This window comes from Asterias rubens, chromosome 21, assembly GCF_902459465.1.
Source record: "Asterias rubens chromosome 21, eAstRub1.3, whole genome shotgun sequence".
NCBI lineage: Eukaryota > Metazoa > Echinodermata > Asteroidea > Forcipulatida > Asteriidae > Asterias > Asterias rubens.
In genome coordinates this window covers 5,234,393-5,262,025 of record NC_047082.1, presented here as the reverse complement: position 1 = coordinate 5,262,025, position 27,633 = coordinate 5,234,393, and the positions used below count along the sequence as shown (strand labels likewise).

The following is a 27,633-nucleotide window of genomic DNA, read 5'->3' as shown; positions in this document are numbered from 1 at the left end:
ATGGTATTTTAATACGTTCATACGTTTGTTGCCTTTATTTAAATTTTTACTTTCTATCCACCCGAACACCATGTATATGTTATTTAAACAACTCTGCACAGAACGTAATAAATTACAGTGTTTTATTTCATTCTTGATTGCACGTGGTAAACTTAAAGGAACAAGTTGCCTTTGATTGGTCGAGTTGGTCTTTGAAAAGCGTTACTTTGTAACCGTTTTTAATATAATGCATATCGGTAGAAAGATGGTCTAAAAGTAGAATACAATGATCCACACAAAAACGCCTCGAAATTGCACTGTTTTCCTTTTTACCTCGTCGACTACCACGGCCGGCCATTTATGGGAGTCAAACTTTTAACTCCCATAAATGGCCGACCGTGTTAGTTCGCAAAGGAAAACCACGCAATTTTGAGGCAAATTTGTGGGGATCATTGTATTCTACTTTTAAAACATTTTTCCAACCATAAGCACTTTATAACAAACGGTTATAAACGCTTTTTATAGACCAACTCGTCCGATCCAAGGCAACGTGTTACTTCAACTGCTCGCATGACACGGTGTTTTATTTCAGTTCTGTATGGTAATCAGTTTTATAACACACCTCTTGCTTTTCCTGTATTCTGTTTGGCTGAAACACGGTCACGTGGGATGAACTAGTATAGGCTAGTGATCGCGCGCGCGTGTTTTGCGGGAATAGTACCAGAGCGGGCACTAGTCTTTGCAAATAGTGCCCGCGGTAACAGCGCCCTCTCTTGACTTGAACCGTGAACAAACTACAAAATTCCTTTTTCCGTTCTTATTTGACATTTTAAGAGCGAGCTGTGTTATAAAACACATATTGATTGGCATAATTAGGTAACTAGTGTACGTCTATTCCCCCTCGGGCCTGTGAGTGACCAGAAGAGGGGCCTCTTTCCCGTGGCCTTCGGCCCCGGGAAATAGGTCGCTCTTCTGGTCACTCAAAGTCCCTCGTGGGAATAGACGTATACTAGTTACCTCGTTGCCAGTCAATATGTGTATACTAGTTAATAGCAGGAACCACACAACGCGGCGCAACGGGCCCTATGTGCCGTGCTTCAAGGGACACGTTGCTTTGGATCGGGCGAGTTGGTTTATAAAAGCGTTTGAAACCGTTTGTTATGAAATGCGTAATGGTTAAAAGTATAATTAAATGATCAACACATATGCTTCATAATTGCGCGGTATTCATTTCACTCTGCTACTGGTTGGCCATTTTGTGGTTTTTCACGACGTATAAAAGGTAAACCTTCTGCATCCGTCGATTATGCTTCCATAATTGCCTCAGTCTCATTGCGTTTTATGTAAGTATTTGTCTTGTAGTTCTTTACATAATTTTGTGCTCAATTGAACTTCTCTATTATGTACGTTTCTTCATACTTGCAATATGGAAAATATTGAGTTGAATTAAACAGAAACGCGCACTCAGTCCCAAACCGTGGATTAATGCATATAGCCAAAACAGACCACTAACCGCATGCGGAGTGAATACGGGTGTTTTTTTTAATACAGCAGCGGTCTTTTTTTTCGGAGTGAATAATACGACTGCCTTTAGCAAGGCTATCCTTGTAGTTAAGAACCTTCCATAGACTTTGTGCACAAAATATCAAGGACCTTCCGATGGTTCCATAGGGACAACATGTGCGGCACCTATATGTAGCCCGAGCTCTAAATGTCACCCAAAATAAAATGTATCACCAAAGCTGAACCTAAATGTCGCCCGCCCAAAATGTAGCCCCGAAGTTGTACCTTAGTGTCGCCAAGACCTGAATGTCGCCCCGAAGTTGTACCTAAATGTTGCCCCGACCTAAATGTCGCCCCGAAGTTGTACCGAGATGTCGCCCCGACCTAAATATAGACGTATTTCGAATTAGTGCCTTCTGCGCACATCCGCGTCGAAACCGAGGCTCACTGTGCTACATTCTCAACAGGGCTGCACAAACTACTCGTCGTATGTCAACAACAACGGAGGTAAGTCGGTCCCTGCATGGAAGATGTACGTTTCATACCTTATTTTTGTGGCTGAAGTTGCATGGAATAAATCAGATGTTGAATTGTTAGGAATTCGTTATCGTGGCACTTATAATGAAAGGATAATTTGACCATTTTCTGTCGTGGTTTTTACGCACCGTTTGTGTTTGTGTTTCTGATCCTTGACGCGACGTGGAACCTGACGAATACGTAGAGTTACTGCTTGTTGAAGTTCAGAAACCTTTTATCTATGCTAACGATTTCCGTGCCATGAAACATTCCCCGAAATTAAAAACAATGATGTCCGGAAATTGAGCACAAAATGGGAGTACCGAAAACTTGGGCATGTCGGGTAGCCTTGCTCTAAGACTAAAGAGCCCCTACCCCAATGAAGCCCAAGAGGAAGAGCATAAGTATTAACCATGGATGAATGGAGGAATGAAATAAAGTTATTTTATTTCTCTTTGTATTAACCACAATTTCACAGTAAAAATAAAATTCTCATACAATCAATGATTTCAACATTGAATTAATGACAAAGTCCAAAGAGAAATAGCTAGGTCTGACTTAAGTTGGCATGATTTGTAAATTTTATTTCAAAGTGAATTTGATCCATTGAGATTGTTCTTCCACAAATATGACATACCTTTTGTGATTGTAAATATGGATAATAAGGGTTTATCATAAATCAATTATAAAATGTTCACTTGGACTATGTTGGAATTTTTAATGCTCTATTCAAGTGTCATTATTAGGGAACACTTCAAACATTCCCTTTTTTGTTTTGTTTTTGGTTAGACTGACAAGTTTCACACTTTTGTTGTGTGTTTAAGTGTAAACAATGTTGTTGATAGACTAGCTACTTCAAAATATCAAAGTAGGTCATTTTATATCCAGGTTTTCATTATATTTCCGGTTGGTTACAAACGTGACCGACATATTTTTGACAGTTGTTGAGTTTGTTTGTTGTTTTAGAAAGTTTATATCAGAACATACCTTGGCATTATTGTATAAATTATAGAACAAATTTTGAAAATTGTAGACATATTTATTTTATCCTTCATCAGGCAGTGTCCACTGGTCTCACAGAAGAGGACATCCCAGGAGCAAAACAGGATGTATCTGTACCTGCCCTGCAAAAACTTAAATGTCATGAGTTGAAGTTTTGGCTTCAACGCCGTGGAGATTCCTGCAAAGGCGTGAAAACCAAGGCACAGCTGATACAGAGGTATGTATGCAGAAAAAATACACCACATTTGATGCTGATTAAAACTAGTGAATGCCATGTGTTTGTGGGAAAATGAGGTTTGGGGTATACATGTAATATTAGTCACTGGCCAAGGTTAGAGCAACTGCCTAGATGGGATACAAGGGAGAAAGACTTTGGGCTGTCATGAGGGGGGTAATCTGTTATTAAGAGGGGTTGAGGGAAAGGGCTCTTACAGCTACCCCCCCCCCATGATATGCTTGCAGCTAGCAGCATGTATTTCTTTGAGAAAGTATTGGGAAAATATCAGATGACAAGTGCAATCTTGTTTACATGAATTAAAGTCTGTATTTGATATGTTTTTTTCATCTTTTCTCATTTGCTATTTTAGAATTCAACAGACTGTTTCAAATGGCAAGCATTCTACAGTCATTGATCCCACCCCAGATAAGCATTGGGAGAGTCTCAAGGCACAAAGGGTACCAAGTGGGCCTATATGCACCATACACTCTGCTGACCCTATTCCCAAGAAAGGATCATACCACCAGTGGGGCAGTTCTACTGACTGGGGAAAGAGGCTTGAAAGCCTTCCAGACCTTACACGGCGAGAAATAGATCTGCACATAGACACTGTGAACATGAGAATTAGGCCACAGAAGGACTCGACTCGAGTGTCAAAACCTGCAATCCGTGGTGCACACCTCCTTGCTGAGAGATATCTCAATTCAGAGACTATTTCAACGCGCTCAGGTCCTATTTGTTGTTTTGCACAGTTACAAAGAATAATTAATGTAAATTTATTATAAGAGTTTTTGGAAAGGAGTACATCAAAATCCTTACCTTACCCTCATTGAGTAAACATTTTGTGTGGCAAGTTTGGCAAAGGTAATTTAAGATGAACAATTTAGAAATTTAGAAAAACCCAAAACGGTTGAAAATAATGTTCAGCAAGCCATTTATAAGTCTTTATTTAACCCTTCATATTATTCAACAGGCCTTGCATTACAAAGCATCACACAAAACATTCTTTTACATGAATGAATGCTCCAAAATCATTCTTTTCTGAAAGGTTTTCTGAAATACAAATTAATGATCCTTTAATTCTGCATATTGTATTCTTTATATAATTCAGTTGGAAAAAATAATTTTGTACATTCCTGTGTATTTTTCTTAAAAAAGTAGTCTTGCTGTGTGCTGACATATACATGTAGCTGGATTCTTAATGTGAAGTCATCATTACACAATAATATTGATAGGTTATTCCAGAGAACAATTGTTCTGGGACAGGGTCTTCCAAAACAATGAAAAATACCTGTTCTTTATATTAGAAAAAACACTTGGGATGACTTATTATGTAACGCATGTGACCTCACGTTGAGAATTCAGCCATACATTATATCAGCAAGTGGCCAAATTATGTTAGCGACTATTAAAAAAAAAAAAAAAAAAGTAAATCATTTAAAAGTACACAGGAATGGAATGTACAACATGATTTTTCTAACAAAGGAAATATAGGTGTAACATAAAAGCACCATTACTTAGTATTTTAACAAACCTTTAAGTAGTATTTAAATAAAAGGCATGAGAGTGCTATGTATAAAATGAATATCAATGAGTTTGTCTGTATCTTTTTACAAGGAATGGTTTGTTTTACACATTACCAGACATTGAGATTACTGGATTAAAACTATTTGTCAAAAGACAGCACACTGTCCAAATCTGATTAATGGAGCCGTGCATGGTCAGAGGAATCGCACTGTCAAAAATACGAAATTTCTTGACCTTGTTTATCGCCCTTTCGACATGGATTCTCTCTGCTGCTATTTGCTGTGTCTCAATGGTCTCATCTTCTTCAAACTGCTTCCTTTCTTTGAAGAAGGCAGGGATATTTAGTTTGACACCCATTGGCTTTAGCAAATCATCAATTGTGAAACCACGGTCTGCCATCACAACATCACCCTTTTGAAACAGCTTGGGATCCAGAAACCCACTCCGGATAACTATTTCTCTATCTGACATTGATCCAGGATATAGTTGACTTATGAATGTTATTGCACCACTAGGTGCGATACCCAGAAGTCCTTTGTAAGTTATATGATGCTTATAGTTTGACCAAAACATACTTTGGAGCATCAGAGAATCTGGGATATGTGCAAATATTTCAGAACAATCAACAATGACCCTTGTATCTGGGTATTTGTCTCTAAACGTTTGTGGCATTGTTTTGGAGATAATACTTTTACTTGGCCAAATAGGAAGTGAGCCAAGCTTAAAGTACATGAAATTAATCCATGTGATGAAGTATCTGCTAACACTTGACTCTGAAATGCTAAATAGGTATGCCAGATGCTTTACAGAAAAACCCTGCCTGAGTCTACAAAGGACCAAAATGAATTGTTCCTTGGGTGACAGCTGTAATGTTCTCCCAGGTTTATTATGAGTTTTGTGTGAAGCTGAATAGCTGTGGTCCAAGTCCATGGCTGATGGAGGCTGGTATACTGAACAGGAAGGCTCACTTTCTCTATTTGCAGTATGTGTTATGACATTCTCACAACTCTCACCTGGGTTCAAAAAAGACAACATGGCTAAAACCAAAGAGTAAGTGGGAAATCCAGTGTAGTGTTTTGTTAAGGAATCATTTCCCTCAAGACTACTAACAAACTTATTTCGTTCATTCTGTTCAGTTAGAGAATTTACCATCCTCTTCAGTCTTTGTACTGACTCCTTAAGTTCTGTCACATCATTTGACTGTTCATTCTCCTTGATTTGATTCACCTGAACATCATTCTCCATTGTATCAGATAATGACTCATCCTCATTCATCGGTTCATCATCATTTGTTGTTTGTTCGTCAGCTACCCCACATGAAGTTGAGGGACCTTCAAAGGTCGATCTATGAAGAACTCTGCGTTTTTTCGGTGACCAACTGTCAGAGAGTACATCTTTTGGCTCAGCACCTTGCTTCAGTATCCATACTCCATTGAGGGTTCTCTTGATGTCAGTATCATTAAAGTGCACATTGCAAATCTGGGTAGACTTACTGACAAAGAATCCGTCTCGACCATGATCCCTTTTGATTTTTGTGCACCATCGGTCTCGGAGTTTGCGATCAGTGGGAAAGCAGAAAAAAATGAAACTGCGACCTTGACAAGTCTTTGTTATAAAAACGATTGCTGCACCCATATGCAGCACATTCAACTCCTCTGCTGGATGGCATGGTGAAACAAAGCACCTGCAAAACAAAAGTATACTTGATTTATACAACTTATTCATAAAACAGAGCCATCCCTAAATCAAATCAGTTCTGATATAATTATTAGTAATCTGTTTTATATTCTTGGGATTCACAACACTTTTTCATGACATGGTTTAAAGATGTTTTTAATACATGTAGCTAGTTTGACGTCAAAGAGCAAAGTGAACCTTTTAAAAAATGCTTCAAAAAATTAAGGAAATTATTTTGTCAAACTTCTAGCTGGATATGATACAAATTTGATTTGTTATAATCCTAATTTATTAACTTAAAGGACATTCTGAAATGCGAATGTGGAATTTGGGGCTATTCTACCACAAGTGTGCCACATACACTGTACTAGACCGAGTGTAAGAAACACCCTGCGAACTTGTGCCCACTTTCCGGAAGTCAATGTTATTATTTTTCGGCCCAAATTCTGACACAAAGAAACCCACACAGAGGTTATTAACTTGGTAGAAGTACCAGACCAGTTTCAAACAAATGAAAATCAAGTATTTCAACTAGTAACACTGGAAAAGTTTCCGTATGGCGCCACCACTTTTTCATACGATATGAAATAAAACAGTATCTAGTTTACCTCAATAAGATATCCCTTTTTGTAAAAAAATTGTGAAAAAGTGGTGGCGCCATACGGAAAGTTATCCCTAATACTTTTGGCAAACTGACTCCGCAAAACTTGGGGTAGACAGGGCCAGGGTTGAAGCACCACGTTTTAACATGCACGCCGTGTGTGCAGCACGGCTACATCATTCATAAATCGTTAGCATAATATTTTCACTCAAAAACTGCAATTGTAAAAAATTTGCAGCCTGGTTTTTCCTCCATTAAACTTACCTGTGCTTGGCTTCTACCTCAACACGCTAAAATCGTATTTCGTTCTTGTATTTGGGTGTAATCTCACACGAAAGTTGTACTTCGGTCTGTAGAGGGAGCAGACACCATAAGTGTGAGCCTCGTTTTCAAACCCGGAAGTGCGCAGATCGACGCTAAACTCGTCGTTTCGGGATTCCTCTATAGCCCCAAAGTTGTACCTCAATGTCGTCTGACCTAAATGTAGCCCCGGAAATGTACCTGTTAGATTTCGCCCCGACCTGAATGTAGCCCCAAAGTTGTACCCAGATTTCGCCCCGACCTAAATGGAGCCCCAAAGTTGTACCCAGATTTCACCCCGACCTAAATGGAGCCCCAAAGTTGTACTCAGATGTCGCTCCGACCTAAAATCTTAAGCCCAAGCTGTACCTAAATGTCCGTCAAAGTTGAACCTAAAAGTTCGGGTGGCTTTTAGGTGCCGCACAGACTGCCCTAAACTGTAGTCAGACTTTATGGTCCATGTTAGACACACATACTTCGTAAAAATTGTAAATTTAATGCATATTTTAATTAAAAACAAATTATGAGACCTATTAAATTTGTATTATTGTATGCACTCAGATCTTCACGAGGTTAGTTCCAGACCGTATCATTTTATTGTTCTGCAAAATTGAATATGTCAAATAAAAATGTATACCCGGATAAAAATGGAAAGTCTGAGCTAAATGGAGGATCATAGACGCAATTTTCTTAGTAACCGTATTTATAACGCACCCTTTGCCAAAGGATACAAAGCGCCAGGTATTTTTACGGCAAGGTGAGTGGGACGAAGTTTGAATTATGAGACCTAATCCGGAGCACCATGAAATGGTTTACAATGTGATGTGGCGCAATATCTTGCCAATCTAGACAGGAACACCGGGCGACAATTGACAATGTCTAACAGCACACCAAGTTTCAACTCAATCGGCAGTTTGGAATCGGTTTAATAGATACAAGGCTTCAAAAAGTGCACTTTTATGGCCTTAACCACGTGACACACGACGACGTCATCAAACTATAACTCCATAAATATGTCGTCTGCGTTAGGGGTTATTATGTTTTTACCACTTTTTGAACAGATTCCAATAAATTTTGCCACAGACATCTTGTAAAAGTGTGTTTTGTTTCAGCCTGCCGCTAGAGGGCACTTTTGAATTGTGTAACATCACCGGTCCATTCAACCATACACTTCAGCCAGAATACAACATCATAAAAAATATATATAATAACGGGTAAAAACCAAACTGAAAACATAAAAAAAGAACAAAAAAAAAAACGTTTCCACCTTCTACCACTTTCAATTAACCAGGCACTTCCGGTTTCGACCGGAGGTAGAGGTCATTTGAGGTCACACACACACACGATTAAAAACAAAGAACTATTATGAACTTAGTATGAGGTAAAGAATACCGTGCGTCCACAGCAGACAGGTGTTTAATATGAAAGTTTGCAGTTCAAACAGAGAAAATTGTCTCAGAACAATTTCGTTGTTGACTGTGCGTTAGAATGGTACGTGTCGACAAGTATCATTTTGAAGCTTAGGAAACACTCCCCAGGCATAAAACTCTTGTCGATTGCAGTTTTTGTTAATTTTTTTTTCTTATTGTCCAAGAAGCAACTTTTTTTCTTCAGTTGTTAAAGTATCTTATTTTCCTTTTTTTTTTTTTTACATGTAACTCTAAGTCATTATGGCACATACAACGTGAGACAAGTTTGACATCATACAAAGATAATGTTGTCATAATAAAAAGGGTTTTTGTCTGTGATTACACAATATTTATCAGATATTAAGGCTTTTCCTTCCCTCCATGTGTCAAAATACTTAAAGTAACACGTTGCCTTGGATCGGACGAGTTGGTCTATACAAAGCGTTTGTAACAAATTTTTTAATAAAATGCATATGGTTGAAAAGATGTTTTAAAAGTAGAATACAATGATCCACACAAGTTTGCCTCGAAATTGCGTGTTTTTTTATTTTACTGTGCGAACTAACACGGTCGGCCATTTATGAGAATCCAAAATTTGACGCCCATAAATGGCCGACCGTTAGGTAACAGGAAAATCATGCAATTTCGAGGCATGTTTGTGTGGATCATTGTATTCTACTTTTACAACATCTTTTTACCCATATGCATTTTATAAAAAACGGTTACAGACGCTTTTCAAAGACCTACTCGACCGATCCAAGGCAACGTGTTCCTTTAATATGAAAGTGGAACAATTGTTTGGACTTAATACAAATTGTTTTATGCACAAAACCATGTAAATAAAAAAAGTATTTGCACTCCCCCTTCCACTAGACTAAACCAACCAACCCAATTATGGAATAATTTGAGGCATAACATAATCGTTTCGTGTTGAAAATCCCCCAGATGCATACCCCTCCCCCCCAAAAACAAAAAAATGTTGGAAATGTGGCTTGTGACGCCTAAAACACCAATGAAGACAACTGTTGTACTGAAATAAACGCGTTACTGAAATAAACTCATTAAAACATTATTGGAAACAACATAGCTGAATAACGCCGTCCACCAGCATGAGTACCATCATTACAATGTTGACGATTCCAAGCACGACGAAGGCTAGGTCGTACCTTCCTGTCAGGTCATAAAGCAACCCTGTAAAGAGATAATACGCAACACGAAATTCAGTCATGGGTTCGGAAAATAAACCAAGAAAAAGAAGCGCCTTTTTGGTTTCTGGAAGAAATCAGTTATACGCTGTTTCTGTTTAGTGTGGTTCGAGTCCCAGTCGGGACACTGGTGTCCTTATTGATGAAGGCACTTAATCATTGCTTCGTCCTTCGGATGGGACGTAAAGCCGATGTCTTGTGTGTTGTGTACCGCTAGTAAAAGAACTCGGTGCACTTTATCGAAAAGAGAAGGGGTTCGCCTCGGTGTTCCTGGTTTGATTTGCAGCATATTGCGCCACATCAATTTGTAAGCCATAACATGTGCTTTAATATGGAAATGGTCCCATACTTCTAAATGTAGCTCCACATTACCTAGAAGGACAAAATACTGAGCGCATTGATACGTCCCTAGAGGACGTGTGATAAAGCGCAATATAGAACCTGGTATTATTAAAGCTTCGATGTCACACAATGATGTGATTGTAGAGTGTGCCGAGTCTGATATATAAACGGTTCAATGATGGCGTCCCTACACCACCTCCTTTTTTGAAAATGTTGACACCTTTGTTCTGATTTAAAGCCATTATACACTTATGGTAAACCGTTTTGTCCAAGTCCCAAACTTCGTGTATCGCAACTTATGTATAAAATAACAAACCTGTGAAAATTTAGGCTCAATCGGTCATCGGAGTCGGGAGAAAATAACGGGAAAACCCACTATTGTTTCCGCACGTTTCGCCGTGTCATGACATGTGTTTAAAATAAATTTCCGTAATTCTCGCTATCCAGAATTGATACTATTTTAATGTTTAATCAAAAAGTAAAGCATTTTATGGAATAATATTTCAAGAGAGGTTTTTCACCATTACCTTCTGTAAACCCTGTAAATTATTTGTAAATCTTTGAACTTTTTTTTCCTGTACCGAAACTTTTTAATGGCTTTAAGCAAAAGCAATAGTTTCAAATAATAGTTTTAGTTAATACAACCCCAAGATGCAGATTTCAAGTTGGATATCACCCTCATACTAGAAATCACCATGTCAATGCAACGTCATTACTTTCATGTTGTATTAAACCTCACCTGCTGCAAAGCTACCACCGTTTCGCCAAAGCCGTAGAGACATGAACCTAAAATATACAAATCAACTAGAATTTTTTCGCCATACAATTCTTTAACCACTAACGTCAGTAGCGTGTTTTGAATTCCAATAGCACCACCATTGACACAAGACAAAAACATCAGGACCTGTCATAAGGAACATAGTAAAAAGTTAACCCTGGGGTTGCGAACTGTAAACTCACTCTCTTTTTCTGTTTTAGCTTTGAGCACGAGAGAGCACGTCGCTTTGTATTTTATGTAAACTTCGTTTGGAGCATGGCCATCTAAACAAAATTTAATTGGAGGGTTAAGTTCCGAGAACAGTTTGTGAGTATTATCTTTCATTTGAACCCTATTTTTTACCCCCGAAACTATATGATTATTGTAATCGAATAATTATAATGAAATAACATGTAAGGGTGTGGGTCGGGGGTGGCGAGGGGGGGGGGGAAACCAAAAAGCACTGATGACATTGTAGCCTTGCAGAGGAATATGAAGGAGTCTGCCAACAAGGAAATGCCCTGATGGTGACGATATCCAGTGCAATTGTCTGCGGTATGTAAGTAAGACCCATACCAACGCCTGTCGGAGATGGTTAAAAGTACATTATGTATTTCACGGAACTGTTAAATGTTTGTCGTATGTATACGGGACAAGTCATCTACATAGCCATGGGCAGATTCCAACAATGTCTAGTTTGCAGTAGAACATGAACTGTATTACTGTCACAATATTAAGTAGGATTTGAAACTTTGCATGGTGGAAATACGATAAAGTTTTGCGGTAACACCACGTAATAATTATAGTTCTCCAGATGACGATCAGAGCATACTGATCGAAACGTCGAGTTGAAACCACTTTTCAGAACCACTCCAACTCATTTAGATGTTATCATTACATGGTGTTTCCGCAATTACTACAATGTCCGAATATTTCCATGACACTCAGCTATGTTTGTAACAAGATGTTTTGTTCAGTGATGGGGTGTGAGTTAGTCTTATATCTTCGTCTGATGAGGAGAGGTTGGCAGGAACGTGTGTATTTCAGAGGTAATGATTGTACAATTATTTGTGAGTTTGGTAAATGTTGGTCAATGGGGTTGCGTACGAGCTATTAATTTTTCGTTTTATTAAAGGAGATAAATACCGTAAAATGGGAATAACAGGGTAAGTTTTAGGGATTGGAGTATGAGAAACTAATATGAGGCCTACTAGATGTTTTGGGACAAAGTATGTTCTGATAAAAAGGAAGTAAGAGCTTCAGTTCTTTCAAACACTGCGATGCCCCGTCCCTTTCAGATTTACACAGCTGCGCCCCCGGTTTGCAGTCAGTAAGACCGTCTGGAAACAAGAACTCGTTTGTAACTTTGATTTCGAATTTTTTTGTATGCAAAGCTAACATAGGCTACTATTTAGACAGTTTGAATAAAAACAATACAAATATTAATTGTATTTGTTGTTGTAGAATAATAAGTGGCATGCTTACACTGTAAAACTGTAGTGTTTTTTGTGCACAAGCTCATGTAGGAACGTGTTTTCTAACTGGGGATTCGGAGTCAATGAGTCGTACTTCCAACGGGGCCATGGCGATCGGGCCTGTCAGAGGATAGAATTTAGCAAGTTATTGAATAAATAGAAATATGTTTTCGGTCCACTCGCTGCACGCAAACCGGTTGGTGACACTAACCTGTTGTTATTCCCAATGTGATGGTTAACTGGAAGATGTTCCAAGTGAACGCACTGGCAAGGTATCCTACAAAAAGCAAGAACCCTCCGGTCGTTACACACACCCGGCTGCCATATCGCTTTGCAAGATTCCCAGTGATTGGTGCTGTAAACGTAGTACGTTCAGAAAGAAAACAAGAAAAATTAAAATATTGAAACCCTGGATCGTCGAAACGAGAACAAAAAAGAGATAAACGGACAATAAAACTGGTAATCACATCAAATTAAAATTCCTGTGAGTTTACTAAGATTGAGTCATAACGAGTTTCATCACCAAAACCGTCCATCGTTAAGTTTTCAAAAGACTAAAAAAGTCAATGTTTTGAAACAAATGGTATAAGTGACTTACCAATGATAAAACCAATACTGTTTGACATGCCGATTACAGTCCCCAGTTCAGCTGCACTGCACTCTAGAGAATCCATCATAGGGTTGAATAAAACACCGAACGATTTCAGAGATCCCATCTCCAAGAAAACAATCATGCATGATATAAATGTCAGGAGACAGCTTGATGTCGTCATTTTGGACTAAGGTTTCACCTCATTAAATCAGTTTTCAAACTTTACGTTCCCCTATCCTTATCCAAGAAGACCAATAGTCTTTACGCGAGTGCGTCAGGTTTTCTTTTGACGTGTACCCTCATTAGAGGAGAGGAAAACATACGGTAGTTAACTATGATATCGACCATTGGTTCGCCTGTATTTTTGTCCGCCAAGGCGCTATGCATTTATTCTCTACGAATTGTACATGTATACCTTAAACAAAATTATTTGAAGCGAGCCATTCAATAGACCGATTTCGCTTGGTTTTACACATCAACAAACAAACGCGTATAGGCCTACTGCATGTTTATTGTTGCATTTGTTTGTTAAATAGGCTTTTTTTCGAAATCACTGAATAATATTCTGGAGTTTGTACCATGAGACCTTACCGGTGGCTGAACAATGCCAGTAATGGGTAAACACAGTCTGTTCCACCAACTAGGAACTTCAACGAGAATGTAGATTTCGAGACCTCAACATTAGATTGAGGACTCGAAATCAAGCATCTGAAAGCACACAACTTTGTGTGACAAGGGTGTTTTTTTCTTCTGTTGTTATCTCACAACTTCGACGACCAACTGAGTTCAAATTTCACAGGTTTGTTATTTCGTGCATATGTTGAGATACACCAAGTGAGGAGATTGGTCTTTGACAATTGCCAAAAGTGTCCACTGCATTAACTTGATGTTTAGTGTGTCACACTTAATTGGTTCAAATGCTTCTCTTGTTGCAAATTTTCTTGGTAAAGATTGACTGAAAAGGAGTGTAATTTGCAATTGTCTGCTAAGAGAAGAGGATCGACCAGGAATAAGAGACTATTTTTAGTTGAAAGCTCAATAAGGGAGACATCGACTTCAGTCGCAACAGAAAAATCCAGAGGGGTTGTAGAATTGTGGACAAGTCGTTAAATGTTTGTATGACATGTTTGATATCTTTTTAAAGGCAAGGTTTCCATTCGGTTGTTGAAACCCTTCGAATATTTAAATCCCATAAATATGAATGTAGATCAAGCAATAAAACTTCATTTCAAAAATGAAAATTTCATTTCAAAAGGTGGTAGTATTTATTTAGTTACTGCCGAAAATCTGAAGCGGTTATATACATGCAGGAAGAATAATCCGTAATAAGAATATTCAATATGAGAAACGTTTCATGCAGAACTAGTTTTGTTGGGGGGGGGGGGGGGGGGGGGTGGGTTAAGCTTAGATGCAGCTAGGGGTAATTGTTAGGGGCATGTATTGTAATATTTGGAAATGGGAATACGAGTGTCTTTATGTGGATTATAAAAGCTATGAACTTTACGAACAAGCAGATTTCACTGGTACATCAGAGTTGTTTTATCCTATAATTTGAAGGAAATAACCTTTGAAAATATACATACACATGTTAACAAGTATTCTTCCATGCTTATAACTTTTAAAAGTGGTGAAAAGCTCCTCTGAAAAGGTTTCTAGAGACACATATTATAAGGCGTAGAAAATAGGGGATGTTGCTCAAATTTGACAGACAACTTGCTCACTCACAAAATGACATAAAGCACAAATTTAGGCGAAAAAATAAATCCATGAGTAAGCAATCATTGCAGTCCTCATTCGAAAATAAAAATATGAAATAAATAGTGGTCGGTTTTAAACACTGTACCAAATTCTTAAAATGTCTACAAAGGAGTTACAAAAAGTGTACAAAATTAAACGTTATATGCGTTTGATCTTGCCCTGAGGTCAATCAACATAATAACACAATCCACATACTGACAGAAACAACATACTGACAAAATGAAATTGTTCAATCCCAATACTGACCCAAAATATCACGTATTTCTCTGTCATTCTGTGACTAATGTACATATTGCTCATCCACATAATGGCACCACTTGTACACAGTCTATGAGGCAGGTTTCTCTCTGCAAAATACTAGTCCTCATCACTGATTTCCACCACCGCACCCCATACATAACACATACTGTACATGTACATGCACATGTACCATCTGTACGGTACACTATAGCCTTTGTCAAGGCGCACGCGGCACACCGGATGGCACGCACAAACCCAAAAATGTAACACACGAAAAAAGACTATCACCGCGGGCGGCGAAGCCGCGAAGCGCCTTTACCAAGTCGTTTTGGGGCCTTATGTTTTTCTTTACATTTGCCAACAATTTTGGTGGGAGAAAATGTAATGCATAATGCATTAGCGTGGTGAGTTGTTGACCACATTAACTTGCATGACGTCACAAAAACGTTCGATGCAAATTCGTTACATTTTCTCCTACCAAAATCGTTGGCAAATGTAAAGAAAAACATAAGGCCCCCAAAACGAGTTGGTAAAGGCGCGGCTTCGCCGCTCACAGTGCTCATGACTACGCTATACTGTTCTCGCTGTACAATGTACTGCACCTGCAATGTATACGTTGTTCGTGTATACACTGCGTGCAGTTTTTGCACGGTTGCCGAATTGTGCCGCGGACCTGGGCACACTCTACGCCAACAGCCTTGAATCAGGGCTAGCGAACCGAACCAGTATTTTGTGCATGGTTGTGATCTCGTGGGGTACAATAGCCCCGCTGGGGGGTGGGGGGAGGGGGATGGATTCTTGATGCTTTGTGTGGTCCGCATTGAAGACACATTACGCCATTACACATTACACCTTGGAGAGTAAGACCGGGTTGTTAAATGGTTCGCTGGATAATTGAACCATCTCCATGCTTGAACCATAATATGCTTTAACCATCGTTTCTAAGGTATGCAATTCTTAAAGTAAGGAGCTTTGAATAGGGCCTTGATGGACAACATCATAGGCAAACCAATGGTGTATTGTCAGAGGTTTCCAAGAAGTTTCTTGGATAAGGATAGGTGAACGTATGCTGGGAAACATTATTTATTGAAAAACCTTCGTTAAAAATGGCGACTTCAAGCTGTCTCCTTACGTCTACATCATTCATGATCATTTTCTTGGAGATGGGATCTCTGAAATCGTTTGGTGTTTTATTCAACCCTATGATGGATTCTCTAGAGTGCAGTGCAGCTGAACTGGGGACTGTAATCGGCATGTCAAACAGTATTGGTTTTATCATTGGTAAGTCACTTATACCAATCATACGTGGGAAGTGTACTGGGGCAGAAGCTGGGGTTGAGGTTAAGGTTACAATTACCCCATTTTCCCGTTCTCGATTTAATGTTAGAAAGAATATGAACTAAAATCATGCACAGTCCTACCAGTTTTTCCCTTTCTGCAAATGGGACATTAAGTGTACGCTACAGATGAAATTAAATGAACAAAAACACTGGTTTGTTTCTGAGTTTTTAAATAAATTAAAAAACACTACAAATGATTTTAAGGTGAGACGTCAATTATTATTAACAAATCGATTTGTATTGTGACATCACAAACTACTTAGCAATTATTTTGTTCTAAGCAAAACTCGAGCTCTTTATGATCGGACTGGCTTGTCAAACAAGGCGGCGCAATTAGAGAATAGTGACTTTACCCCAAGAATTTACTTGAGAAAGTACTACATTTTATAAAGTACAATAGCATTATGCAATTCATTTGAACGTGCACGGTGTTCTCCTGGTTAGTGACCTAGTTTTCACAAACTTTCACCAAAAAGATCAACTAGAAACACATCAAACTGTTGACTGCATTTATGGCGGGAAGTCTCGGAAGAGAGTTAACATTTATTGCGAAACATTACTTTTTTTAGTCTATTGATAACTTAGCAGTGGATATTATGCTGAAGAAACTTGCTACGCCCATTCTTGGTAGGCCTACATGGATTTTAATTTGATGGGATCACCAGTTTTATTGTTTTTATCTTGTTTTTCGTGTTGACGATAAAGAGTTAAAATATCTTCATTTGTTTTTTTCTGAACGTACCCTGTTACAGCACCAATCACAGGAAATCTTGCAAAGCGATATGGCAGCCGGGTGTGTGTAATGACCGGAGGGTTCTTGCTTTTTGTAGGATACCTTGCCAGTGCGTTCACTTGGAACATCTTCCAGTTAACCATTACATTGGGAATAACAACAGGTGAGTGTCAGTTTTAAAATTTCCATAAAACTTGATCAACGTCTACCTGGTCCTGAGTATTTTCTTAGGGGACATTGTTCTGGTTCTATTGCTCCATGGAGATCCCGTCCTTCAACCTTGCTTTCCCGCACTAAAAGAGAACTTTACAAATCCCGTGAATGTAATACCTATTTTTCCCTCTCGACAGGTGTTGGTATGGGTCTTTCCTATACCACAGATAGTTGCACAGGTATCGTCTCCGTCCGAGCATTTTCCAGTCATGTACGCCATAGCTTTTCTAGGTGGGTCATTTGGTGTCATGGCTTGCCCTCCTGTAGTCGATTGTTTTCTATCAAGTGATATTTATTTCGTTGTTTTTTGGAATGATGCGTTTTTAAAATGTCAGATAGTGGTTTCTGCCCCAACTACATGTACATGGTAAGTCCGATCGGGCTAAAAATTTGTGTGCATTCATTGCTCATAAGGACCTACAATCACAAAATCGGAAGACATGAGGGAAAAAAGTGCATTGGTCTGACATGGAATGACAGATATACCCGTATTTTTACCATTTGTGACAGGTGTTGGTATGGGCCTTACATACGTACCACAGACAGTAGCACTGGTATCGTCACCGTCCGAGCATTTTCCGGTCATGTACGCCATAGCACTTCTAGGTGGGTCATTTGGTGTTATGGCGTGCCCTCCTGTAGTCGATTTTCTTCTCGGAGTCTATGGCTGGCGTGGAACCTTGATGATCATGTCTGCTGTTATGTTCCACGTGTCTGTGTTTGGTGCACTGAATGGTCAACACGTCCATACGTATTCAAAGTTAAATACAACAGACACTGATCAAGTATCAAATGACAAGAATGAGCCCGGCTTTCGTAATCGGCTGAAGGGAGTTGCTTCCTGGCTTTCTTCGAATATCCTCGCTGAGAAACCAACGCTACTTCTTCAACTCGGTATTTCTTTACTACAAGGCATATCTTCTGTTGCTTGGATGGTATTTCTAGTACCTCATGCAGTATCAAGAGGTATAACTCTCTCTGCAGCAGCTCTGCTTTCTACTGGAGGTGGTGTTGGAAACCTTGTTGGAAGACTCCTTAATATTCCTCTGCAGGGCTACAATGTCATCAGTGCATTTTGGTTCTTTGTGTTAATGTGTCTTATAAACTCCGCGGCAATGTTCATGGATTCATTTGCCCAAGATAATTATGTGGTAAGTGATACTGCTGTCCCTTTAATCTGTATCCATGTAACTTATAATTGTTTGATTTTTTATATTATGCTAACGAAAGCTAAGTTTCTGTGTATTTATAGTGTGGATTATAGATATTCTAATCGTTCGTGTTGTTTAATATGGCGTCAGTTCCTCGACTCGAAATAACTGTTCAATTAGCAATTTCTTTGGGTTAAGGAGTCCTTTCTTTAATGTCATACAAAACGTTCTTAGTTACCCATAATAACATAAACATCATTCTCTTATAATAACTTTAAGTGTTTACTTTAAAAGACGCTGATGAAATTAAACAAACTCATTTTTTGTTTTAACTGTAGAGTTACCTAGACTGAAATATACGTTTAGTAAATCTGTACATGAAAACCTTTACTACTTTATTGTCGATTAATGCTTCCTACTTGTCCATAATTTTTATAACACAAATTAGCTTCTTTAATACTTACATGTACTGTCTTAGTTTAATAATCTGATATGTTCTTACCCGGTAATTATACCACATTTTAATATTTCCCAGATATAAAATACCAGTTATGCAAATATTCTACTTTGTGAGCCAGCATGGAGCATTTTTTGTGGGGCAATCCGCGCTCGTAGAACGACAAGAAAATTTAAAACAAAGGGAAATGAAATAAAAAACCAGGAGATAAACCAAGACCAGGGGCCAATTTCATTTTTTTATTAAGCAAACAAATTGCTTAAGCATTAAAATAGCTCGCTTATTTTACACATGTTACTGGCCAAAATTTCATGCAATATACATTGCTTGGGACTGGTATTTAGCTGTTGTTTACTTAGCATACCAATTGAGTGGAGTCTTGGCAGGTAATCTGATTTTACTAAGCAAGGTTTTTTTGCTTAAGCAAAATTGTGTGCTTAAGCATCTCTATGAAATTGGGCCCTGGCCAAGCCCGCAGCACTGAGCCACGAAAGTCCAGCAGTACCGGACTCTCTATGGCTGAAACATGCAGGCCAAGCCGGGCGAGGGTTACTGACTAAACAAGTAGGTTTACAGTGACCTTTGAGAGAACTTTTGATGGAGTATGGAATGAAATTTCACATCCTCGAACATAAAACGGAAAATGCTTTGCTTCCTGATTTCCTTACAGCTAGAAGATTGTGTTTTACATTTCTTCAGAAGCATATCACTATCTTCACTCAATATTTAACATGTACTACACTTATTCGCTGATGACGGGATGGGCGAAAAATCCGGAAAAAAACCTTCAAGGGGAAAAGCGGGGAAATTCCCATACCGGTTCCATTAATGACAACCAAGCCTTACTGCTTTGTACATCAGCTGAGTGTGCTTCAAAGCCCATGTCCTTACTTTATGCTCATTGAGCTTAAATAATTAAAGATTTACTTGGTGTAATAGCAGTGTTTACATAAATACATACATATAAACATAATTTTATACCGCAAATTCCATCGAGATCACAGCGGTGTTTAAACTAATCACTAAGTTATCTTAATTAAATAAACTACACATGACATATTTATGTTTAACTTGAAGAACTCCAACCCCTTAAGCTATTTGAGTTATTTGGTGTAAGTAGGGGATGGCGGAGGTGAAAGAATTGTTTGGCTCGGTTGCAGATGAATCTCGTAGTGCAAGTGTTTCTCAATGGTAGTGAACACTGCACTGAGTCTGGCTTGGGCGTTCCGTTCCTTAATCACCGCCTTTGTATTTTGCTTTACCAATTCTTACACGTTATATAACTGCCCATTAGCCGGCACAAGTATTACGCATAGTTTGTTGGTTTCTTTACTTTTCCCCCACTGCCTTAGTTTGATCTTTGCCTATTGCTTAATTTTGTTTTGATATGGCGTTTGATCAAAAAGAAATGTTTTTTCTCGTGTTAATTATGCCAGGTCCTGATGTGTTTGGCTTGTGTCAACGGGGGCGCCATTGGACTACTAAACATTCTAGGGACGTTAGTGGTGAAAGAAACGTACGACAAAAGTTTTCTCGTTGATTTCTATATTTTAAGTAACTGCCTCTACGGGCTTGGAGAAATCAGTGGGAGTTTTGCAGCAGGTAAGGTTTACTACAACATGGACATGTGATTTGGTTGCATGGTTATGTTAAGCCATAGAGCTAATTAAAAGGCGCTATAAACCCAGTCACACCATTGCGTGACATCGTTACCTTTTGACAGCTAAATAACTACTTCCTACGAGAAAACGTGTGTCAAATTATCGTTAGTCGGGGGGGGGGGGTCGATTACGTGTACGGAGCTCCAGCAACACAATTGTTTCATTCCCTTGAAATAATATTTCGTTTCCTCAAAACCCCATTTCGTAACCACCAAGTAGTACTATAGTTCCCTCTCATAAAGACTCCTTCGTTCCATCGAAATAGTTGTTTGTCAAATTCAAGTTGGTCCCTCAAAATGTAGATAAAATAACGAGATAACATTTAAAAATATTTATAAAATTATAAAATTACTTTACAGTCACCTGGAAGTTGTATTTTTTCAAAATAAACTTGTTTGTCACTAAGATATGTGTTTTGATGAGTGGACTGGAACAAACAATTAACTAAGTTTTCTTAAAAATTAGTTCTCATTGTACATGTATTTACAAATTTAAGAGTAGACCCCGACCCGAGAGGGCGCTGTTCGTGACGTCAATCGAAGCGCGATACTTGAAGAGAAAATGTGTTGTCTGGCCCAGTACATGTACACTATGTCTGGGTACCTGATCGGTATGATGCCTATACGTACAGAACTACGGTCACGTAGCAGACTGCACGCACTACGGCTGCTGTGCGGACGGTCCACTCGGATTACCCTGCACGGTGAATCGCAAGCTAAAAACATGCCCTCATAAATGCCCTCAAAGTTCAAACTTATCACAATTTTTCACGTTCGGCATACGCTCCTCTAGGTTCGTCACGTCTTTCAGGTACTTTCTTTAACTTTCCACTCTGAAAAAGTTGTTTCGATGGCGTCATCTTTTAGAATAACTTTTATCTTCATGTCAAATGTGTGGTGTATTCCGGATTCGAAGCACGACGGCTCGAAGTGTTCGCTGCCAGCACTGAAAAAGACGTCGGACCGGACCACTATTGCTCTTGTGAGTCTGACTTTCGTGACCCACAACCGCCCATACCTGGGTTCTGCAGGAAACACATGCAACCTGACCCCATCTTTAGTTGATTTGCTGCATCCAGCAGCAATACACCTGGTCGGCATTGGCGGAAAAATAGAAAAAAAACCTCTTTTTTCCGAAACGTCAGACTCACGACTTGGACCGTACATGTACTTTGCACGATGTTTACTCTTCGCATTGCAAGCAAAGTCTGCCTCGATTGACGTCACAAAAGGGTTAGGCGGAGTCACCCCCGAAAACAACTTTATCTATTTTTTTAACTATAGGTTTTCCCGGCCAATTTCGGCAAAAAATCATTCAATTTCATTAACATGCATTCAAATTCACGCAGTTTCCCCTAATCCTCTGAAACTAGGGTTTATTTTTAGCTCTTTAATGCATTCAATTTCGCTTTCGTGCACACATGATTGCATTTTTCTCGTTCAGATTCGCTTCAGTCATTCTTTTTCACTTATAGGTATTCAAGACTACACTTTGACCATTCTAAAGTTGAATTTCTACTACCTATTTGCAACCGATGCATTCAAATTAAGACCCACCGAAACGAACATGATTTTGCTGCTAGTTTGAGTTTTCATTTTCATTTATGTGCAACAAATTTCAATTTCTTTGCATTCAAATATAAGATAAGTTATGGCTTTATGAGTTAACTGGTAATTATAGCTCATTTACTAGCACATACATGTAGTCCTCCTTTGTAAGAGGTGTTTCCATGTACTTTACATTATATTTACATCATTTTTTTCATTGAAATAATTGTTCCTTTTGCTTTGCTACCCTTAAAGTTAAAGCCTGTATCCGATAACTTTGAAATGAAAACTAAATCATATGCTCTAGCCTTGTGATTTTGTTGCACTGGTATTTAAATGTTGTTGTCTTTGTTTCTGCTAATGTCCGGAACATGTCAAATTAGAAGTTATTCAGGAAACAAAAAGCTTAGAATTATAAAATATATAAAATTTCAAACAAATTAATCTCAATGTTTTGCTCTGTACCGACCAATGTTTTGCTCTATACCGACACGGGCATCTTTTTTGTATTCAAAACTGTTGGGTTCAAACGTCAAACCAATGTAGAAATGAGTTTTCGGAAGTATCTGCCTTTATAGGCGGCAATGAATGAGTATAAGCACATAACATAGAATTTGAATTTGAAGACAAACATGTGGAAAATGTTTGCCCATTAATGAAATTGAAAAGTTGACCAGGTCTTGCTGCTGGCTTTAACGAAATTGAGTGAGTCTTGCGGCCTATTGAAATTGAATGATTTTATCTGACCAGTGAATGCTAAACTTTTGAAATTGAATAACTCTTTTTGACTCTTGAATGTTGATTCAAAGTGCATTTATTTTCAAAACGAAAATGAATGAGCCGGGAGTTAAAATGAATGTTTTTTTGCTGAAATTGGCCGGGAAAATCTATATTATAAATAGTAACAAACAATTACTAAAAACAATGTTTTATTGTTCATAAGCCTCTTATGTTTGAAAGAAAAACAATTCTATTTCCAGGTGACTTTACCTGTCCTTTAAGGAGCTCCGTGTACGGGTGTTTGTGTGGTGGTGATGTTGGTGTTTTGTTTTAAAGTCACCTGGAAATAGAATTTTTTTTCTTTCAAACATAAGAGTATAATATCCTTAAGAACAATAAAACAATTTTTTTAGTAATTGTAAATTTTTTTTCTTTCAAACATAAGAGTATATCACGATTTATATGTTTAAAAAATATATAAAGTTGTTTGGGGGGCTGACTCCGCCTACCCCTTTTGTGACGTCAATCGAGGCAGACTTTGCCTGCAATGCGTATAGTAAACACACGTGCAAAGTACATGTACGTCCAAGTCGTGAGTTGGTACGTTTTAAAAAGTGTTTTTCTGCATTCAGCAGCAATACACCTGGTCGGCATTGCCGGAAAAAAACCCAACAAATCTTTGTTTGAAACGTACAAACTCACGACTTGGTCCGTACATGTACTTTGTAATTGCGTTTACTCTACTCATTACAGGCAAAGTCTGCCTCGATTGACGTCACGAAAAGCGCCCTCTCGGGTCGGGGTCTACTCTTAAATTTGTAAATAACATAAGAACTGATTTTTTAAAACCTTAGTTAACTGTTTATTCTTATTCCACTCATCAAAACACATATATTAGTGACAAAAGCTTTATTTTGAAAAAATACCACTTCCAGGTGACTTAATTTTTTTTTTTTTAAGTTTTGTTTTCAAGAGAACTGACTTCAATTTCGTGTTGCGTATTATCTCTTTACAGGGTTGCTTTACGACCTGACACGAAGTTACGACCTAGCCTTCGTCGGGCTTGGAATTGTCAACATTGTAATGATGGTACTCATGCTGGTGGACGGCGTTATTCAGCGATGATTTTGCCACCATTTATTAACAATTTGCTCAAAATGCTTTTTGCCCTCACTAAGGTTTGCTTTGAGAGTTTTTAAGTCACAAATTTTGTTCCCGATTTTGAACGTAGTCATCGTTAATGTTGTATTCCACGTCGTTGACAGAAATATTTTGTAGATGCCAACACAAGCCAAAACGTTGTTGTATTACATGATAAATTAAAAAGCCTATCCGGAAACCCTGAACCGTAACTTCCCCGAGAAAGAGTACCAACCACTATATCGTCGCACGAAAAAAAAAAACTTGCTCTATTACAATACCTTCCCCGACTGTAGTTAGCTCTCGAATAATCGACACCAACCCTAAAACATCGATTCAAGTTAATTTGAAAACAAATCCATGGTCTGGTCTGAAGATTGAAGTCGTCCATAAAATAACTGCATGGCGTGTGAGCCCGGCAAGCTTTCCATACCACGTTAACCAATCAAACGTCTACAAAAGATTGTTTCTAACAGGATATACACCAACAACCAGAACTCACATGACTACAGGCACAAATTAAAAACTAATTCCAAGTATTTAACAAAAAGTCATTCAAATTACTTTCACTTGGGTACATAGACCTAATAATAATAAAAATTGTGGCTTCTTATATAGCGCACATGTCCGTCACTTGGTGACGCTCCTGGCGCTGTAACCTATAGTATTTCCTGCCAGATTTTGGACTACGTTTGATTATGAGACCTAATTCTGATAGCACCATGTAAAGAGAAGGGGGTTTAACAGTGATCCTTGCTTAAATTATTTTGCCATCTTTCTGATCATGTCGCCTAAATATTATGTTCTCTCACCTCTTAAATTTCACACACTTAAAGGCAGTGGACACTATTGGTAATTACTCAAAATAATACTTAGCATAATAACTGTCTTGGTGTCGAGTAATGGGGAGAGGTTGATGGTATAAAACATTGTGAGAAACGGCTCCCTCTGAGGTGCCTTAGTTTTTAAGAAAGAAGTAATTTTCCATGAATTTGATTTCGAAACCTCAGATTTAGAACTTGAGGTCTCGAAATCAACCATCTAAACGCACACAACTTCGTGTGACAAGGGTGTTTTTTTTCTTTCAATATTATCTCGCAAGCTCGATTACCGATTGAGCTCAAATTTCCACAGGTTTGTTATTTTATGCATATGTTGAGATATAAACCAACTGTGAAGGCTAGTCTTTGACAATTACCAATAGTGTCCCCTGCCTTTAAGTTGACTGTTTGGTTTATATTTTGTGTCTTCATTATTCAGTATCATGATCATAGTATAACTAGACAATGACCAAGACACCATGAACTATCTTGGCTCTTTCAGAGCCAACACTTACCTCAAATAGATATACACATGGTTGTTTCCGCAAGTTTACTAATTAATTATATTTTCTTCCTATTTATCAACACCATGCAAGTCTTCAAACAGTACATAAGTAAACAACTTTTAAGAAATAATTATAAATACTAAAACATCTCTTTTGAGGGAGTGTTGACTCTGGAAAGGGCCGGTGTGGTCTCGACGTTTCGAACAGTTTACTCTGCTCGTCTTCAGGAAAATGGAAGATAAAGTGTTTAACATAATAAAGATGCTATGTCAGATTTTTGGCCGATTTGACCCACATTTTTTACTTAAAATTCAATAGGTATCTTGATGGGGGTCGAGAAAGTTACAAGCTTTCATTTGAGCCATTGCTAAAAAAAGTCCGCCAATTATTAGTAGCAGTGAAATCAAGTGCTCAAAATGAGTTTTTGTTGGGATCCCGACAATATATCACGTGACCAATTTTTATGTGTTTTATAAGAAACGTTTTAAATTTTTGTCATGGTTCCTGACCATTAAAAGTAAAAGTTGAACTTTTTTTCGTTAGAGCGGGTGATACTTTTTGAAATACCATTCACTCAAAAAGAAATCTATTTTTTAATGTTTGGGCCCAAAAATCTGACATAGCATCTTAAACGACTACGCCCATTTTCATGCTTACCTTTGAGAAGTGGTTTCCTATGATCCACGGTGTTTCATGTAAATACCGTGACACCAAGATATTAAAGGGATGCTGCAGTGAATTAAAATAAAACAGTTAATTTTGCTGTCATTTATTTCTGATATATGTATTGAACATCAATAAAATGTGTTTTGTTTATTCCCGACATATCTGACTTGCGTAATGAGCGAATAAGTCATGCCCCCCCTTTTGTGGATGGTTACCGCCCCTACCATCGACGTCACGTCGGGAATTCAAACACATCGTCGGCAAAAAGAGTCTGGTCCCTAACTACACGCGCCTAGGTACCATGCCACACAGTGCACACGTCTCTATATGCACACAGCCAGGGGGCCCGACGGCTCGGGTTACCGACATGACGTCACGTTTATGCAAACGTTTGATCTCTTGAAAACCATTTTTATAATACTTGCGCATTTAATAAAAAAAAAAAAAAAAAAAAATCAGGTTTAAAAAGTCATGTTTAATCGTTTAAATGAATAAAAAAAACACTGCACCCACCCTTTAAATGAAGTCTTTAAAGAGACACGTTGCCTTGGCTCGGGCGATTTGGTATATAAACAACATTTGAAACCGTTTGTTTTGAAATACTAACACGGCACGCCTTCTTGTGAAGTCCAAATTTGGACACAAAAACAACATTTGAAACCGTTTATTTTAAAATACTAACACGGTGCGCCATTTTGTGAAGTAAAACAAAAATAAAAAGAATGGCCGACCGTGTCAGTACGCAGGTTGACAGGAAAACCATGCAGTTCGAGTCATATTTGTGCGGGTCATTATATTCTTCAATTAATTTGTTTTGTTGTGCATTTCATAAAAAAAAACGGTTTTCATCAATTTTAATCGACCAACTCGCCCGATTCAAGGCAACCGTGTCCTTTAAATGAATGTTTTGAGGAGAACAACTCTCAGTTTATATATATGCAATAATTTCATTCTGGATCTGAAAACATAGAGGGTAAAAATGGTCCGTTGATGTATGGGATACACCTACTGCCGTTGATGTATGGGATACACCTACTGCCATTGATGTATGGGATACACCTACTGCCGTTGATGTATGGGATACACCTACTGCCGTTGATGTATGGGATACACCTACTGCCGTTGATGTATGGGATACACCTACTGCCGTTGATGTATGGGATACACCTACTGCCGTTGATGTATGGGATACACCTACTGCCGTTGATGTATGGGATACACCTACTGCCGTTGATGTATGGGATACACCTACTGCCGTTGATGTATGGGATACACCTACTGCCGTTGATGTATGGGATACACCTACTGCCGTTGATGTATGGGATACACCTACTGCCGTTGATGTATGGGATACACCTACTGCCGTTGATGTATGGGATACACCTACTGCCGTTGATGCGTGGGATACACCTACTGCCGTTGATGTATGGGATACACCTACTGCTACACCACACTTGGGAGACCAAAGGTTCTACGGCAAGGTCAACGGTATCAATGCTTCGCTGGATGTTTTATAAATTGTATTTATTTAGGTGAACAAATCGCAAATAATTATCCATTAAATACAGGAGCACAATG

General features: G+C 38.5%; 4 protein-coding genes across 8 annotated transcripts; 2 read left to right on the top strand and 2 right to left on the bottom strand.

Moving 5' to 3' along the window:
• The first annotated feature begins 979 nt into the window (after positions 1–979).
• On the top strand, positions 980–4,802 carry LOC117304429. 2 transcript variants are annotated; one of them, XM_033788888.1, is made up of 4 exons: positions 980–1,322; positions 1,950–1,989; positions 3,057–3,217; positions 3,588–4,802. In XM_033788888.1, coding segments are annotated over exons 1-4 (618 nt in total). In that variant the 5' UTR covers positions 980–1,320; the 3' UTR covers positions 4,003–4,802. The 2 variants fall into 2 exon arrangements, with proteins under 2 accessions (XP_033644779.1, XP_033644778.1); XM_033788887.1 differs by lacking the exon at positions 980–1,322 and having other exon boundaries at positions 1,660–1,989.
• On the bottom strand, positions 4,619–8,093 carry LOC117304428. The gene is made up of 2 exons (XM_033788886.1): positions 7,287–8,093; positions 4,619–6,428 (listed from the first exon to the last, which is right to left on the bottom strand). The coding sequence occupies exon 2, from the start codon at positions 6,377–6,379 to the stop codon at positions 4,847–4,849; it is 1,533 nt and encodes a 510-aa protein (XP_033644777.1). The 5' UTR covers positions 6,380–6,428; positions 7,287–8,093; the 3' UTR covers positions 4,619–4,846.
• Positions 8,094–9,715: 1,622 nt separating this feature from the next.
• On the bottom strand, positions 9,716–18,007 carry LOC117304314 (monocarboxylate transporter 7-like). 4 transcript variants are annotated; one of them, XM_033788692.1, is made up of 4 exons: positions 13,109–13,227; positions 12,722–12,865; positions 12,521–12,630; positions 9,716–9,922 (listed from the first exon to the last, which is right to left on the bottom strand). In XM_033788692.1, exons 1-3 carry the CDS (start codon positions 13,224–13,226, stop codon positions 12,554–12,556), a joined length of 339 nt encoding a protein of 112 aa, XP_033644583.1. In that variant the 5' UTR covers position 13,227; the 3' UTR covers positions 9,716–9,922; positions 12,521–12,553. The 4 variants fall into 4 exon arrangements, 2 of the variants coding, with proteins under 2 accessions (XP_033644583.1, XP_033644582.1); XR_004520586.1 differs by lacking the exon at positions 9,716–9,922 and adding an exon at positions 11,064–11,182; XR_004520585.1 differs by lacking the exons at positions 12,722–12,865; positions 13,109–13,227 and adding an exon at positions 17,924–18,007.
• On the top strand, positions 15,937–24,721 carry LOC117304313 (monocarboxylate transporter 7-like). Its single transcript, XM_033788690.1, has 5 exons — positions 15,937–16,381; positions 17,193–17,336; positions 17,897–18,537; positions 20,431–20,596; positions 23,938–24,721. The coding sequence occupies exons 1-5, from the start codon at positions 16,207–16,209 to the stop codon at positions 24,045–24,047; spliced, it is 1,236 nt and encodes a 411-aa protein (XP_033644581.1). The 5' UTR covers positions 15,937–16,206; the 3' UTR covers positions 24,048–24,721.
• Positions 24,722–27,633: the final 2,912 nt, after the last annotated feature.

What these genes read in the sequence shown, in the direction of transcription:
- LOC117304429 (XM_033788887.1), top strand. Translation starts at nt 1,813, where the DNA reads ATGTTGCCCCGACCTAAATGTCGCCCCGAAGTTGTACCGAGATGTCGC. An exon ending in GTATGTCAACAACAACGGAG is followed by an intron (nt 1,990 to 3,056) that starts GTAAGTCGGTCC and finishes ATCCTTCATCAG; the next exon opens with GCAGTGTCCACTGGTCTCAC. An exon ending in AAGGCACAGCTGATACAGAG is followed by an intron (nt 3,218 to 3,587) that starts GTATGTATGCAG and finishes TTGCTATTTTAG; the next exon opens with AATTCAACAGACTGTTTCAA.
- LOC117304428 (XM_033788886.1), bottom strand. Translation starts at nt 6,379, where the DNA reads ATGGGTGCAGCAATCGTTTTTATAACAAAGACTTGTCAAGGTCGCAGT.
- LOC117304314 (XM_033788691.1), bottom strand. Translation starts at nt 13,226, where the DNA reads ATGGGATCTCTGAAATCGTTCGGTGTTTTATTCAACCCTATGATGGAT. An exon ending in CAGTATTGGTTTTATCATTG is followed by an intron (nt 12,866 to 13,108) that starts GTAAGTCACTTA and finishes CTACGTTTACAG; the next exon opens with CACCAATCACTGGGAATCTT. An exon ending in CACATTGGGAATAACAACAG is followed by an intron (nt 9,923 to 12,721) that starts GTTAGTGTCACC and finishes ATCTCTTTACAG; the next exon opens with GGTTGCTTTATGACCTGACA.
- LOC117304313 (XM_033788690.1), top strand. Translation starts at nt 16,207, where the DNA reads ATGGCGACTTCAAGCTGTCTCCTTACGTCTACATCATTCATGATCATT. An exon ending in TACATTGGGAATAACAACAG is followed by an intron (nt 17,337 to 17,896) that starts GTGAGTGTCAGT and finishes CATTTGTGACAG; the next exon opens with GTGTTGGTATGGGCCTTACA. An exon ending in CAGTGGGAGTTTTGCAGCAG is followed by an intron (nt 20,597 to 23,937) that starts GTAAGGTTTACT and finishes ATCTCTTTACAG; the next exon opens with GGTTGCTTTACGACCTGACA.